Genomic DNA, 17,706 nt, shown 5'->3' on the forward strand with positions numbered 1-17,706 from the left:
CACCTGTAGCAGGCCGTCGCCTCTCACCATGCGACACCTGTCACAGGCGACACGTGACCAGTCACGTGCCACCTGTGAGGGGCAAATGATTAGGGGATTTTTATCCTCCAATCACCTTCTGACAAGTGGACCAACCAGGTTCCGCCACGTGTCCTTCACGTAGGCCAATAGGAGCCTGCCACGTGTCAATCACAGATACGTCCTCTGCGGACCAATTGAGACACGCCACGTGTCCATCCATGCCAAATGGTAAAACCGGCCACCAAGGCCCAATCCTGTTTAGAGGCCCGGTCAGCCCTAGGTTTACCCTAAACCTAGAGAGTGGCACGCTTCTCAAGACTATAAATACTCTTCTTAATCCTCATTAAGAAGGGGCAGAGAAAAAGACAGAGAACTCTAATAACACACGGATTATACATTAAACACTCTCACCTAGAGAGACTAAACCACTTTAATTTCCGCACTCAATTTTCCTTAATCAGGTACTAACTTGACCGTTGGAGGCGGAGCTCTCAGGAGTCTCCGTTATTTTGCAGGTACAGGCGGCCGGTTCCAGTCTCGGTGTTGTAACTCTCCCGCAGGACATCAGAAAACCCCGAAACAATAATCATTTTGAAAAATATATGAGTTGTGATTTTTTGGCATTATAATGTTGGATGATTATTTTGTCCATAATGTATTATTTGTTACATGATTATTAGTTTATAGGCTAAAGTATAGTCCATGTTATATATGTGTGATATTACATGGTATGTTTAACTCTTTTATTGGTTCAATACTTGTGTTTGGACTTAGTTTTTAGAGATACCCCTTAATCGAATTAAGTATCAATTTTATTGGAGTTTTGGAGTAATATATATATATATATATATATATATATATATATATATATATGATTATTCATTGTGGAGGATTTTGTTATACCCTTGCTTTAAAAATAAATTTTATTAGCAAGTTGTTTCTTCCTAATGTTTACGTGTTTATATGTCATTAAATAATTTATGGGTTGATCCTTTTTAGGATGCATATACTTGTATGTATTATTATTACCATGAATTTTGGTTACAATGAGTATGATAGGTGTCAAGGTTTATTATTTTTGGTACATATATGTTGATATATATATGTCTTGCTTTGAGGAGACTTTGTTCATGCTCATAATGCTTACTTTGCATATTTCTTTTCAAAAATATGTGTTAATTCTATCAAGTTATTAAGTATGAGAAGTTTTTGAATGAGAATTATGTGGTTATTTTGTGAAGAGTCATATGTGTATTTTTCTCCATAGGAGAGTATCATTATGGTCGTTGTTTTTGTAACTCCTAGTTGTGCCATATATCTATAGTTATTGTTGGGGAATACATGACTACTTCTATTAATTTTACTCTTGAAATTATTTTGGTGACTATTTTTGATATTTTAGTGTGTTAACTAAGTTGTGTTAACCTTGTGATGATTTTTTAAAGTATGATAATGATTGAATTATTTTAAGTTCAATGGTTAGATTATTTTACTCCTTTAATTGTCTACCTTAAGAGAGAGCTTTCAAGAGTTATTAATTTTTATTGCATGTTTTGCTCTTTTTGTTCTTACTTGGTTTGATTTGGTTTAGTATTGACATTTGTTTGAAGAATCATTATCGATTTCTTTATGTGTGGGAAGTGATTCTTAAGAATTTTATTTCTTTTAATGCTATGTCTAGTAAATCTCCACACGATGCCAATATGATTCAAGTAAGGAACATGGATCCAAATGTGCTTCAAGAAGCTCAAAATACTTAGTGGATGCACAATCACTACAAGTGGTGGTCATTGGGTTATTCATCATTGATCGCTAAGGTAAATTATTAGGGACACCATGGAGGTATGTTCGTATATTCTTTCCTCCATAATCAACTATGTTTTGTTTTTAGACTTAACTTTGGAATTTGGGGGTTAAGATTCTATGAGTGTATAGAATTTTGTAGTAGGAATTTAGTTCTTATATGTCCCATGTGAAAAGAGTATAGTTTACCATGTCTAATTTTAAATACTTAGTTGAAGACTTCTATCGTCCAATGTGGGGGAAAAGTATAATATAAGAATAAGTGTTGGACTCAAAGTCTTGGTTTGTATGTGAATATAGTGTGAATATTGGATTATCTCCATGTACCACATTATCTGGCATCCTTTACTATAATAATTCGTTTTTAGCAACTCTATGCATTATGTCATATTTGAGTGACAAGTGATTGGCTATACATATTGGAATTATCATGTCTCTTGATTGCTATATTAACTCTTTTCTCATATATTTATTTTGTTTATTGAGTAAACAAGTTTACTATAAGAGGAATAAGAGGCATTACTATTAGATCTCTCTATTATTTGATGCAAAACATGAAAGTGACTAATTATGTTAAAAACTATTATTTGTTTGCCTTGGTTAGTTATTTTGATAACTCTATGTTTGAAGAGTGTTCCTTAACTTAATGAATTGATGACGTGAGTGCTTGTTTACCTTGGAAGAAACTATTGAGGATAAGTTAGATCTTTTCTAACATGCTTAGAGTTCTGTTATCTTTTTTTTTAATTATGGAGTGTGTTTCCTAATGTTTCTTCTAAAGTTTTTCAATGTCAATTTACTAAGTGTTGTTGGAAGTGTTCAAGGCTAAACTTGTGAGTAAATGTTACTTTGTTTTTCTTGTCTTAATGGAACAATGTAGGTCTTACTTAGATGACTTATTTATTTTGGATCCTTGTCCTTGATGATAAATTTTTCTCTAGTGATTGAAGTTTGTTAAGCCTTCTAAGTGGTGACTTAAATGAGTTAGTTGGGGAGTTCCACGTTGAAGATAAGAAATGTGAGTTGAAAGTTCAAATGTGAGTTGACTTGAGATTGTTACCTGTGAGGTGGTACAAGAGTTTGGTTAAGTACCTTGTGAGAATCTAACAATTGTGATTAAATTTGCTTCTCACTACTTGCTTCAAGGTAATATATTTTTGTTTTATTTCTACAATGTGAGTGTGGTGGTGTTGAGAATCACATGTGGAATTGTAGTTAATAACTTTCTCGAACTTCCTAATCTTTCCAATTTGTTAAGCTTTTTCCATGAATTTGAATATGACATGTGTTATATTATTTTGAGAATAATAATATTTATTATGAGTTTTTGGTTTTTTCCAAAGTGTCATACATGTTTCGTGATTAGGAAGTTTTTACAAAGATATGATATTTGTTTTTTATGTCATCATTTGAGTGGAATATGCTTTGTATTAGCATGAATTATGTGTACTTTAAAGAGGTTTTAAAGTATGTCTTGAGTGGAGTATGCTAATACGTTTAGCAATGTGATAAGCATTGCATTTTATTTTAACCATAGCATATATTTGTGAAATGATTGTAGTGCAATATTTTACAAATTTTATTAGTGGATAATTAACGTTGTTTAATTTTGCTTCATCTTTTACTAAGTATCTTTTTAGGTACAAAGGTTGTAAAATACACTAGTTTCCGGGAAAAGTTGTTCAAAAATTTCCGGAAGGCAAGTGTTGGATATCGGTGGTCGATGAAGTATGTTCACTAATGCGGCGGCTATGTTATTTTCACGGATTGGACTTGATCGAATAAGTGTTTGGAATTTCAAGTTTTGGATTGTCTTGTTACTTTATTCACTTAATGGTGAATGTGACACATTATTCTAAACCATTTGTGCAAATTAAGTTGATGTTGATAACATGCTAGTTTTCCTTATTGGAAAAGTATTTTAGCAAAAATAATTGTGCACTATGGTAAGGAAATTTGGGACATGTAACAATCTTTGATAATCTGTGGAAATGTCGAGGGGGATAGACCTTAAGCCCATGTCGAAAGATTAAAAGCATTATTTTCCTATCCCTATGGCATGTGTTGTAATGCTTGATTGAGGTTGAGCTCCTTTGAGTTCTCAATGGAACAATAAACCGTTTAGGTTGGTGCTATTTGAAACGCATTTGATTGATCCATCGCTTGAGGTTGAGTCCTTTAGCTCTTAATGAATCCAAATGTTTGAGTGGATGTACTAAAACTTTGGAATCACCGTTGTTTATGATTATTGTGAGGTTGAGCATTAAGCTCTTAATGAATCCATGGTCTTGTGGGGGTTAATGGCTACAATGTAGCATTTTTTGAGTTCTTCTGAACATATTTTAACCCCATTGACTAATTTTTTTTAGAAGTGCTTGTGATTCACCTATGTGGTTGTGAAGACTAGCCATCTTCTATGAAAATATCGGCCGATTTTCTAGAGTCTCCACTAGACCTAAGGTGAATATGCTTGGCTACAAAGAGCATATCTCTTCGCGGATTGTGTGTAAATTTTGGAGATGTATGTGTTGTGGGGGTCTTGAGTTAATTTTTGGAGTTTCAAGGTTAGTCCACTCCATGATCAAGAGTCTAAGGATTTCAAGGTACTATCCACCCTTAGACTTGTAGCTCATAAGCACTAAGATTTCAAATTATTTATGTAATATCTAAGTGTTATGTATTAAACTCCTCTTATGCCCAATATGTTGCTCATTCTCATCTTTTGTTGGCTTTTCTTCCTTTCCTTTAGTGGGGGATTGTTGGAATAAACAAAGGAAATTCAAAGTAGTCTGATCCGGGCGCCTGACCGGGCGAGCACCCCCCGACCGGGCGTGAGAGCAACCCAGATTTTGATTGGGTGCTCGCCCGACCGGGCAAGCTCTGCCAAACTGGGCGCGAGAAGACCTAAGGAAAAAGAGGAGTGTTCGCCCGACTAGGCGCGAGCTCGTCCATTGGATTCCAACGGATTCCTTGGAGTCTTCTTTTTGTTTGATTTTTTGTAACCTCCCATTTAAGAGGTTGTTTATGGTGATTAATTCACTATGTTTATTCTGATTTTGTTCCTCTGTTGATGATGATATTCCTCTATGATTTTCCATCTTCCTCCATCCATTAATATAAATTGAAGGATGATTTTTTCTGATTGGACACTTGAAAAATATCAAACACAAGTTAAACACTTTTGTTCTTTGGGCATAATTTTTCATCGACTCCATCTCTTACTCTAAAGTGCCTTAGTGTAAGAGTGGTGAGTAACCTTAGGGGACGATCCGGCGATTACAATTGTGCACCCCGGTTGTGCCGGAATTCGTTTACAAAGGCATTGATTGATCACGCCACACCAAATCTCTCTTTTGCTTTTGTTTTCCTTCCACTGTCATAAGATCATCTTTCCAATCTTATTGTTTACTTCTTATTGTAGCCTTGAAATACCTCTTTATTTTACAACAAGTTCTAATTTGGACCTTGTATTATGTTCACTCGTTTGACTTAAAAGAATTGAAATGTGATTTTCTTAATCAGCTTCTCTTGGTATTTGTTGGGAATTCTATTATTTTTAGGTGTTTTTCTTACTCTGGCTTTTTGAAATTACGAGCTGCTAATTTTCTCCCTGATCTTGCTTTTGCCTATTCTTATCTTTTGCTCTTACGTTGGTCTTGCTATGTCCTTCGTTTTTTACAATTTTTCCTCTATTTTTTCACTGGAATTTATGCTTCTTTGCCTTATGTTGCTAATGGAACTTATGACAATTATTGTGTATTTAAGGCTTTGGTTTTATTTTTTGCTACTACCCCAGATCATATTGTTCCTACATTACTCTTTGTAATGTGTTTTTTGTTTCTTTACTTATCGCACTCTTGGTTCTACTTTATATTTTTCTTTTTGCTATTAATTTTCCTTCAATTTGATTTCCTTCTCTTCTTATTCTCTTTTGTTTGTTTTAACAGTTGTTCCCCACTTTCGAAGTTAGCTTTCCTTTATTTATGTGGCTTGGATTCTTTCCTTTTACAGATATATGTTCCATATGGAACTTATGAAATTGGTCTTTCTAAGACCTGGTTTTTGGATAGGTCTTTTGTGCAAGGGTACAATATCCCCTACAACTCTGTATTATGTTGTTCTGTGTACCATTTCTATTTTAATGAAGATTGTTAGCTGGAATCTTCGGGGTGCAAAGCGGTCGGAGGCTATTAGCGAGATGATTTTTCTTAAAAAGAAGCGTAGCCCAGATATTTTTATTGCTATTGAAACCATGGTTTCTCCCTCTAATAGTCATAGATTAAGTAAAACTCTTGGCTATGAATATGTCCGCATTATCAACCCTCAAGGCCATTGTAGGGGGATGCGGATTTGTTGGAATACATCTAAGTTAGATGTAACTGTTACACATTTACAACATCGCATTGCATCTTTACTTATTCATGACCTAGCTCAAGATAACATTTTTATGCTTTTTGCTATCTATATATGCACCTGCTCAGTCATCCCAAAAAAGTATGTTTTGGTTCGAAATTTTTGATCTTATTTCTAATTCACCTCTTCCTTGGCGTCTTGTTGGAGATTTCAATGACCTCTTGTTACTTGATAATAAATAAGGGGGCAAATCCCCTACATCTGCTAGATGCTTTCGACTTCAACGTTTTCTCACTTTTCTCAAGCTACTGATTTGCCTGCGGTGGGTAATCCCTTTTCTTGGAAACGTACAACAAAATCACATGTTATATATGAACGTCTAGATCGTTCTTTTGTTAGTCCCCAATGGTCCTCTCTTTATGCGTCTGCTAATGTTTTATATGAACATTTCACTGTTTCTGTTCATGCTCCTAATGTTTTAGTTACTGATAATAATCTCACTCCTAAGTTATCTACATTTAGATTCCAAAATGCATGGACTATAGATATAGAAGCTCATAATATTATCTCCAAAAATTGAAATCTCCGTTTTAATGGTTCTCGCTTCTTTTGTATTTTACAAAAATTGAAACGTGCCAAAATTGATTTAAAACATTGGTATCATGCTAAATATGGTATTATTCAAACTAAGTTAAGTCTAAATCAGACTAAATTGTTATCGGTAGAATCGCAATTACTATTATACCCTGATAACCTTCATATCCGACAACATCTTATCTGTCTTATTCGTCAAAAAGAAAAACTACTTTTATTTGGCCAAATATTTTGGGGCAAAAATGCTAGAAAGTTGTGGTTAACTAAAGGTGATTGGAGCTCTCGTTTTTTTCATGAGTCAATGAAATTTCGTTCTAGTAAAAAGCAAATTTTTCGCCTTCAAAATTATGATAATCAATGGGTTGTTACCCCCTCTGAAATAACTAACCTATTTTATTCTGAATTTTTTAAACGGTTCAAATCCGATCATCCCCGAGAAAGGGTTATCTCTCTTCCTTGGATTGATCCTGTCACTTCCTCCGGTGATAATATGGAACTTACTAAAGCTTTTACGGATGATGAAATTAAGGCTTCTTTCTTCGATATGTCTCCCTATAAAGCCTCGGGTTCTGATGGCTATGGTCCAAAAAAATTTCAACATTATTGAGCAATTTTAGGTTCGGATATCTGTAAAGCAATAAAGGGCTTTTTCTATAATGGCATTCTCTTAAAAGAGGTTAATCATACTATTATTATGTTGATTCCCAAAATTGCCTACCCAACTAAGGCAAGTCATTATAGGCCTATTAGTCTTTGTACTACGATTTATAAAGCAATTTCAAAATTTTTGGTTAATCATCTAAAGCCTTTTCTTAAGAAAGTTATTGGCCCCCACCAAAATGTGTTTACTCCAGACCATGCTATACAAGATAATATTCTTCTTGTGCATGAAGTTCTTAACCTTTTTAATAAATCTAAAAGTAAGAAAGGTTGGTTAGCCCTTAAACTTGATATGGAAAAAGCTTATGATCGTATTGAATGGAATTTTTTATGGTCCACCCTCGCATCTTTTGGTTTTAGTCATACTTGGATTAGCTGGATTAAAGATTGTATTACTACTGTGTCTTACTCTCCACCAGTCAATTATACCACGACTAATCTAATTAAGCCCACAAGAGGTTAAAGGCAGGGTGATCCTCTTTCTCCTGCCCTGTTTGTTATTTATGGAGGTCTTGGCTAAAAAATTGCTCCTCCTTAGCCAAAGCAAATCTCTAGACATTGGAGTCAAAATTGCGCCATCATCCCCGATAATCCCTTGTCTTTTATTTGCAGATGATAGTCTATTATTCTGTAAAGCTACGATAACGGCTTGTAACACTCTCCGTCATACTTTAGCCGAGTTTTCTTCGCTCTCTGGCCAACTAATTAACTTCTATAAATCTTCTATTGTTTTTCTAAATATATTTCAAATAGTCATAAATCTAATTTGGCTAGTTTTTTTTTAATATGACTCCTAAGTCTTTTCTTGTCCGTTATTTAGGGGTTTTCTTTAATTCCTCACGTTTCAATAAAGATAACTTTCAATATCTTATCTCAAAAGCAGATCAAAAAATGAATTCCTGGTCTTCTAATTTAGTTTCTAAAGCTGGTAAGATTATGCTAATTTAGAGCCATCTAGAGGCTATTCCTTCTTATGGAATGACTACAGCTCGTCATCCTGTTTTTGTTATCTCTTCTTTGGATAAAATTAATCGAGATTTCTTTTGGAAACAGTCTCCTGCTAAAAAAGGTCTTCCAATGGTTGCTTGGGATACTATCTGTCAACCCAAGAGTCAAGGTGGCCTAGGTTTGCGTAAATCTGATGCTATTAATTCAGCTTTTCTAGCTAAATTAGACTGGATAATCATGACTGAACCTTCCAATTTATGGGTACAGTCAATTACGGAAAAATACCTTCGTCATTCTCACTTTTTGAGCTATCGTTCTCAACCTACAGATTCTTAGATTTGGAAAAAAATTCTTCAAATTCGTCCTCTACTGATTAGGGGCCTTCGATGGAAAATTGGAAATGGTTCTTCTATTCTTTTTTGGGTCGATATTTAGTGTGCTGATACTACTATTATTGCTCTTTTAAATTTTGACCCAGATCATATTCCTATTATTGATGTCACTGTTGATATGTTTATCTTAGAAAATAATACTTGGAATGTTCCCCTTCTATTTTCGGTCCTCCCTTATGACCTTGTCTAAATGATCGGGGGAATCCCCCTCCCTTCTGCCCTTGTTCCCGATGAACCCCGTTGGGATCTATCTAATGATGGTCAATTTACTATTAAATCAGCCACTTGGCTGATCCACAATTCTATCCCATGCTTTCCTAAATGGGAATTTCGGTGGATATGGAATTTAGATATTCCACCCAAAATTAAAATCTTTTTATGGCAAATCCTTCGGAACAGTCTCCCTACTAGACAAACTTTAGTTTCTAGAAATATTAATTTGTCTTCTTCTTGTGCTTTTTGTAATACGTATTCTGAGTCTCAACAACACTTATTTCTTCTCTGTCCTTTCTCATTAGATCTTTGGTCTTCTACTTTTGTTCGTACTTGGGTAGGTTTGATACCCTCCTCTCCTACGATCCCAGATCTTTTTCGATCTCTCAAGATATCTTCTCTCCGCTCACTCCCTAAGATTGCCATCCTTTTTTGGAGCATTTGAAAATGTCGTAATGCTATAATTTTTAAAAATACTTCAGCTAATATAACTAGTATTTATATTCTGCCTTTTCTCTATTTCAAGAATGGCAGGCTCGTTCTCTCTTGGATGATATCCACCTTCCAAGAAATTAGTCTATTCCTACTAATGTCAGTCTTCCCCTGCTATTATTGCTTGGTCCCCACCTCCTGTAGGCTATTGTAAACTCAATTTTGATGATTCCGCCCTTCACAATTCAGCATCTGCGGCTGGTGTTGTTCTTAGAGATCATTTAGGGGATCATATTGCTAGTCATACTTATAATTTAGGCTCTTGTCCAGCTTGCTGAAGCCATTGTCCTTCGTAATGGCCTCCTCCTAGCTATGGAGCATAATATCACTCATATTATTATTGAAGGTGATAATCTCATTGTTATTAATATTTTGTAGGGTCATTATAACTGCCTGTGGAAGCTCCAGCTGCTAATGGATGATATCAAGAACATTTTGAATTCTTTCTCGGAAATAGTCTCAGCATATCTATCGGGCAGCAGATTATGTTGCCTATCTTGGCTACTTCACTCCGGCGCACCAAGATATTGACCCATTTATGGATAGCAAATTTTCTTATTTCTTGTTTTTAGATAGATTAGGGCACGGTCTTGCGAGAAGACGTTCCTAATCTACCCCTATATCTTACTTTAAAAAAAATTATAATAAAAATAAAAAATAAAAAAATAAAAAATAAAACAATTATTGCTCCACAATTACAATTTCTGTTTATCTCCATAGACCATTAAATTCAAAGGGACCATGAAAAGGGCAAAATAGTAATCTCACTTAAAAAAAAGCAAAAATTACCAAAAATAGTAAGAATTCCACCTGCAAAGCACTCTACCTCAGGTCCTTAACCTCTACGTCACCTTGCATGCATTTAGGAAAAAGAATCCCATTCCCCCATCCCTATTTTCCTTCATTCAACGACGTCGTTTTCTTTTAGGGTTGAACATTTTTATACTACCTTCTCTTTCATTTCATTCATCTCCTTGAAATTTGAGCTCTTTTTTTTTTCTTTTAACTTCAGCTTTCTCTTAAACTCTCACTTCTTGTTCAATAATCAGTCTTTTTTTAATTTTCATTTCCCAAGGTTTGTTTTTTTTAATTTAATTTAATTTTTTTATTATTATTATTATCAATTAAAAAAAAGAAGGTGGTTTTCTAGTTTTGTAGATCTGTTTGGAAATTATTATGTATATAAATAATATATGTAAAAATATCCATTTTCTTGATAATTTCAATTTTGATTACTTCTACTAAAAATAGTAGCTAAAATGTCTATTATTAGATCTACTCTTATTGTGTATATTTGAGTTATGTCAGTATTTTATAGTCATGTGTAAGTGTAAGTGTGTAACTACTATTAATATATGCATGAGATCGATCTTATTTTACACACAATATATATACTCATGAGCTCATTTATACACAAATTATTTATTTTCAGTTTTTTTGGGGGTTTTTAAATTTTATCAATTATGATATAGATCTAGTGGTTTTTATTCTAGCTAACCCATATTCTTTAAAAATCATGTTATAATTTCGTTGATTTGGATCGATTTTGTATTAGAAAAAAAATGAGTTTTGTACACTATTTTTATAATGAAATTCAGATATTGATAAAAATGAGTGTTTTTAACTACAAATATGTGAGATCTAAACTCAATTGTAAGAGTTTGTTTGTACGAAGGTGTTTTTTTTTTAAATACAACAAAATTAAAAGGTGATAGATTTTATTAAAACTAAGAAACGATCGAGTTTCTACTACCCTTAGACCTTAGTTATGCTGAAAATATTTTTATTTTAACAATTTTATACATTTAAAATTAGTACAATCACGACTTTCCTAGGATTTGAACTACGTCAACTCCAATTAAGATTATTTGTTTGTGAATAACGTTACCAAATTACTAGATATAAACATGGAAAATATAATGTTGAATTACTATTATTATAAGTGCAGGAGAAAGAAGAAAAATCAGAAATGGGGAGAGGGAAGATAGAGATAAAGAGGATAGAGAACACGACGAATCGTCAGGTGACATTTTGCAAGAGAAGGAATGGATTGTTGAAGAAAGCTTATGAGTTATCTGTCCTCTGTGATGCTGAAATTGCCCTCATCGTCTTCTCTAGCCGCGGCCGAGTTTATGAGTTCTCTAACAACAAGTATAGTACATACATACAATCACTCATTTTCTTGCATTTTTTACTTCGTTTTACAACTTCTGTTTTGTTGTGTTTGAGAATTATTACAAAAGGTGGGGTTATTGGGTTGATTTTAAGTCTTTAGTACTTAGGGTTTAACATGAATTTGTTTATTTATAAAGTTCGTAGATAGAAATTGAAAAAAAATTCTTCCCTTAGTTGAATGTAATAAAGTTCAAAATATGGTTATAATTTCGTTTTTAGTTGGTAAACAAAATATAAAGTGGATATTACGGAGTTTTTTTTTTTTTTTTTTTTTTTTTTTTTTTTTTTGGAGGGTCGTATTAATCTTTGAAGCCAAGGAAATGCCTTTATAACTAATAAATATATTATTTCTTATATTGTCATTCATTTCAAAACTTGTTTAAGCTTTTTAATTGTACAAAAATTTATCATTGTTAGTGTTGGATTTGTTAGTTATCGATAAATCGATTAAGGATCTTAATATATATGAATAGCCTGTAACAATGTTAACAACTTTAGCAATATACTCCTTCTGTTTTTTAAGTGTTATTACAATTTGACTTTTTTCACTATTTACATAATCACTTTATCTAGTCCTAAGTGTTGATATATCATTGTATTCTAATAAGCTTAAAATTAACAAAGGTTTGATATTCGAATTTATTTCTAATAATCTATGGTTTAACTCATCCACTTCGTGAATCGATAGTTGGTCACTTGGGTTATTACTTTTTTTTTTTTTTTTTTTGACGGGACTTGGGTTATTACTTGATTAGCTTCTACTTCTATATGTCATTCTAGTTCATAGTTAAATGCTTTGTTTTGTGGAAAATGTTTGTAAAGGATCTAAACTTCATAAATTAGAAGGAATGAAGCTGAATTGTTTGTAAAGATATGTGGGAATATTTAGTAAGGTTGTCCACTAATTCATCGATCTGAATTCTAGGAGCAAGCTTGACCTTAACTGAGACATTAGATATGTTTACTTAAGCTTTAGGACAATTAATTAATTGATCTCCTAAGTAATTAATTAATATATAATTAAGTCGAAATGATTTTATACTTTTTAAAATTTTTTATAGGCTACACTTTTTTAATAACCCATGTATATATATCAAGAAATTATTTAAATTTACTTCTTGTGTGTTAGAATTATCGCGATACTTGTTTGGACACATGATTTCAAAAGGCCTAGGGTAATGTAAAAGTTAATGTAGTATTAAAATTTAATTATATATTCGTAAAGTTGATCTAATTTAGGAAGTGGGTGGGGATGGGCATCATAGCACAAAAGATACTAATCGTCAAAGTTGTAATTCGGTTATGATGGTTGAATTCATTAAAGCCGATCGGGGTATGAGTTATGACTGCAAGTGTAATGCCAATAACTATGATCAAAAGTTAGAAAGTTTGAACAAATTCATATTGTACTATAGTAAACAAAACTACGGAGCCTTATAACATGACAATTCAAGTAAAAAGAAATGAATAAAAGTGACCATGCATAAGTGAAGTGAAGTGACAACCAAATTTCACCAAAATAGAATTGACCATATAATATACATTCTTCGTACCAAGTATTTATTTGATGCAATGATTTTGGGTTTAATATTTTAACCTTCTATTTATGTGCTAAGTAGAACAACTAGCTTATATTAGCTAACTATTCTTCCTGTTCTTTGGGTTTGGTAGACATGCATGCCATATATACTTTGCTTCTTTCAGTGGAGCTACAATATTACGAGTATTACTTCTTTGTTGCTTTGTTTAAAGGTTTTTTTCTTGGATATTTTCCTTTCTTTTTTTAGCTTAACAAATCATAATTATTTCTTGTGTTATTATTATTATTGCTCCTCACTCTTTGCTTGTTTTTTGTTTGTTGTTTTTTCATTCACTAACTCCTTGTCTTTATAGAGGTGATAAATAAATAAAAATTACAAAGTACCATAATCTATATTTTGAAATTATCCAATTACTTTTTTTATATACTCCATTTTTTTAATTAAATATTACTTTATGGGGGTTATAATTAATTTGATTAAGAAACTAATTAAGGAGACTCTACTGTTTATTTAAAACTTCTAGAAAAATATATCCTCTTAATTATTAATTTTTACAAATGAGAAATTTCTTCTTGATTGGAAAATTGGTTTTCAAAGAATATGGAAGAAAAGTTCCATGAAGGACTTTGTTATCCTATATTCCTATCTATAAGCCTTGTTCTTTTAGGCTTATATTTAGTTCAGTTCAGCTTATCTTAGTTCATTTTCTACTTTAATTCAGCTTAAAAAACGGGACTTAAGTTTTATACGGCTCATCTCTAATAAACAACCTAGATCATTTTTGTTATATAACTATCATAGTTAAAAGATAAAAAATTGATATTTTAAAAATGCATATTAACCTAAATATAACAATTAAGACTCTACATCCCTATATATACATTTGATGTCTAAGCAATTAAATGTCGTCGAATTTTACCTACATTGGCTTCTTAATAGTAAGTGAGTAGGAAAGAACATGCATGAGTATGACATAATTTTGGTGCATATATGGCATAATAATGAATAATTGATATAAAAATGCATGTGTTGAGACTTGAGATGTTCATATGGAATTTGGGAGAAATGTAGTTGAGACTTGAGATGTTCATATGAAATATAAAACCCTTTATCTAATTTCTTTCCTCTAACTGTTTCATGTCATTCTGAAATCGTGATTAGCATAAGGTCGACAATAGAGAAATACAAGAAGGCAAATTCAGATGGCACAAACACTGTTACAGAGATTAATGCTCAAGTAAGTTTAATTACCTTTGTTTTTCAGATTTTTCCACCTGTTCTGAGTCATCATTGTTGGCAAAAAATTTGATTATTTTCGTACTACGTCTTTGCGATACATGATTGTTCAGTTTGAACTAATACACAAGAATGTGAAAAAATTGAACAAGGTAACTTTGTTAGATGTCTTGCAAAAATAATTATTGTATTTTTAAAAAATGAACTAATACATTTTGTAAAAAAAATTACATTTTGTTACTGAAATTGCAAATTTTTAGTGCTTTGTATTACACTATAATTAATGATCACATACTTGGTAAACTTGAGGCAGCAAGATACAAGCTAAGTAATCTAAGAAGAATTTATCAAATGAAAAAAATGTGATCTAAGAAGGGAAAAAAAAAAAGTCATTATTTTAGGGTGCTTTCCTTATACATGTATTGAACTTATTAAACCAGATTAGTCCTAATTTGTTTTCACCTTATGTTTACATTTGGTTGGACCTGTTTAGTCCTTAGCCTCGAAATTTAATTTTATAGGTGAAGATAGCGTACCCTTAGTTTGATCTAATTCAAACTTACAAATTCAAAAACAATTGCTTATGATGGTTTATATCTAAGGATTTAACTGCCAATTAAGACAATTAAAGAGGTGTAATAGGAACAATGGCTCCGCTAATATAACCTTAAACTCAGTTTTATAAGAAACAATGCAAGATATAGGAAAATAGCCAATGTTTTAAAAGCTAAGGATTCCAATATTCTACCCTATCTCATAGTTATTGCCTACTTATACTACTTTGAGACACTACTCTTGCCTTATTTTGATTAGCAGTTGGATGAATAATTAGTTGCATGTAGTTTAGGGTATGTAGAATCTCACTTGAGTTCATATTTGGTTAGAATTTTTTTAGCTATGGCAATCCACGAGTACGCCTTTTCAAGATTTAATATATGTATGTACCACAGATATTAAACACGTACAAAAAGAAACTTGAGACATTTATATAATCGCTCCGTGCCATATTACTTGTTACATACACTCACCTTTGTACATAATTTAGGTGATAAGTGCTTATAATTAAGGATGTTTGTACTACTCAACACAATCTATACTTTGTGCATTAAATATTTTTTTTTTTTAATGATTAATTATAGTAATTGAGAATGTTGGAAACAACTCAAACTGTTGAAATGTGTTAATTCTTTTTTGTTGTATGAAGTATTACCAACACGAATCCGCAAAGTTAAGGAACCAAATACAGATGATGCAAAACTCTAACAGGTATGATACATCATATTATTTGCCTATGGTACGTTGGTAGATCAGTCTTTTCGTAGGCAACTTATGTCTTAAGCTCGTCTAGCATGATCGATATGGTTAGTTTAGGGAATGATCGAAAACTCCCGGTAATGACAAGCAAGAACAAAAATGTGTAACAAACTTTAAAGTTGGAAGTGTTTTGACATGAACAAAGAATTGAAAGAATTTCAATGCCACAAAATTAGAGGAAAATTTGTAGTGAACTTTTTCTGTATGTAAATGAAAAGGATCGAGTTTAATTTCTTCACTTTGTCGAATTTAAAATTAGAGGTTATTCAATTTAGATCCCTTTCAAGAATTTGATCTTTAGAGAGTAAGGCATATATATATAGGACAGCAAATTAAAGAATACTGAACAGTTATTTACATCATCATCTTTCAACCCAAATCTTAAGAGCACAGTTAAACAAGAGCGTGTGTTATAACTTTACTCAAAACTAATAAATGTTTAGTCTCGTTAAAAAACTTTTAAAATAAACATGACCTCTTTCCGGAATTAATAATCAAGAATCACATTATGTTATAAATTATATGGTTGATTCACTACAAAAATCACTATTGTACAGAAATCTGATGGGTGAATGCTTGAGTTCCTTGACTGTTAAGGAGTTGAAGCAAGTTGAGAATCGACTTGAAAGAGGCATCTCAAGAATTAGATCGAAAAAGGTGAAACATTGCATCATGAATTGGATTGAACATTGCATTTATTACAAGTTTTGTTAACATTGTTTGCATTACTTTTCTAATACAGCATGAAGCACTACTTGCTGAAATCGAATTCCGTCAGAAAAGGGTAATGCATGAGGTTGATCTGTGCTATCGATGTATAGAAAATGATGAACATAATCATATGCAACAATAAAATGATTTTCAAGTTAACATTGATAATGTATCTCTATCTACTCCAAAATTACATTATAAGCTATAGTACTATTCAATACGCGCTTAGTAATACATATTTTCCCTACTTATAAACCTGATTCAATTATATAATCATGTAGGAGGCAGAGCTTGAGAATGAAAACTCGATTCTCCGAGCTAAGGTATGTAAAATGGCATGAGACTGATTCTATCTTTTCATTTGTATATTAATTCTATATTCTATGAATCAATGAATCCTTTTACGAATGTAATTGATACTAATACTAAGATGATTCAGAATATGATTTTTATGAGTATAATCTTAATTCGATTCTTACATTTATATACGTTTGAATTTCAGATAGCTGAAGTTGAGAGACTCCAACAGCTAAACATGATGCCAAGTGAGACTTTGGATTTTGTTAATCCTTTCGTGCCACGAGATCACTTACTTGCAGAAAACATGCTACAGAATTGCTCTGAATTTGCTAATGCTAATTCTGAGAAGAAGCTATTTCACCTAAGGTAAATATCTTCTCATAAGTCCTAGCTTGTTAAAGTTTTGTTAAGAGTAATTATATACGTTAATGGTAAGTTTAAAATGTCGATAATACTGAAAGTCTGAAACGTCATAAAAAAATTGTGTGTCTAATGACTAGTTGTATTACCTCATACGAGTTAGAACTCATAACATGATACATTAAATTGCTTACCATGTCAAAATAACGCAAAATTTCAGATTTGAGACAGTAGAAAATTCTGATGCAGGTAAATCAAAAAACGCAGGCAGCTCAGAACAAGTTCAGACGAAAAATGGAACTTGAAGCTTCTGGCTAGAAGTTCAACGTGTTTGTTGTAGCAACAAGCATTGCTCTATCTTTATTTCTTACTTGGTTTTAAAATAAGAGTTAAGAGATAACTTTATCGTTTAAATTAGCAAACGCGATTGATAATTACTGTACCTGTTTATTTTAAGGTCCTGACAATTGTTACCTCTTGTTTTCTAGAATAATAGCCAGGTTACATGTACAATGATAAGCCAATAGCATAAAGCTGATATTACAATCTTTACACACTCAATTTAGCTGTTCATAACTTTCTGCACTCCTTGG

The 17,706-nt window shown here is 32.3% G+C and overlaps 1 protein-coding gene across 1 annotated transcript; it reads left to right on the plus strand.

The window, feature by feature from the left end:
* Positions 1-9,913: 9,913 nt before the first annotated feature.
* Positions 9,914-17,665, plus strand: LOC110696521 (agamous-like MADS-box protein AGL11). The gene is made up of 9 exons (XM_021873832.1): positions 9,914-10,551; positions 11,425-11,627; positions 14,354-14,429; positions 15,633-15,694; positions 16,300-16,399; positions 16,485-16,526; positions 16,735-16,776; positions 16,956-17,119; positions 17,363-17,665. The coding sequence occupies exons 2-9, from the start codon at positions 11,446-11,448 to the stop codon at positions 17,364-17,366; spliced, it is 672 nt and encodes a 223-aa protein (XP_021729524.1). The 5' UTR covers positions 9,914-10,551; positions 11,425-11,445; the 3' UTR covers positions 17,367-17,665.
* The last annotated feature ends 41 nt before the right edge of the window (positions 17,666-17,706 follow it).

The sequence above is a fragment of the Chenopodium quinoa genome, unplaced genomic scaffold (assembly GCF_001683475.1).
Source record: "Chenopodium quinoa cultivar QQ74 unplaced genomic scaffold, ASM168347v1, whole genome shotgun sequence".
NCBI lineage: Eukaryota > Viridiplantae > Streptophyta > Magnoliopsida > Caryophyllales > Amaranthaceae > Chenopodium > Chenopodium quinoa.

Coding starts and splice junctions, on each gene's coding strand:
- LOC110696521 (XM_021873832.1), top strand. CDS start 11,446: ATGGGGAGAGGGAAGATAGAGATAAAGAGGATAGAGAACACGACGAAT. Junction 11,628..14,353: donor TATGAGTTCTCTAACAACAA/GTATAGTACATA, acceptor AATCGTGATTAG/CATAAGGTCGACAATAGAGA. Junction 16,777..16,955: donor ACTCGATTCTCCGAGCTAAG/GTATGTAAAATG, acceptor TTTGAATTTCAG/ATAGCTGAAGTTGAGAGACT.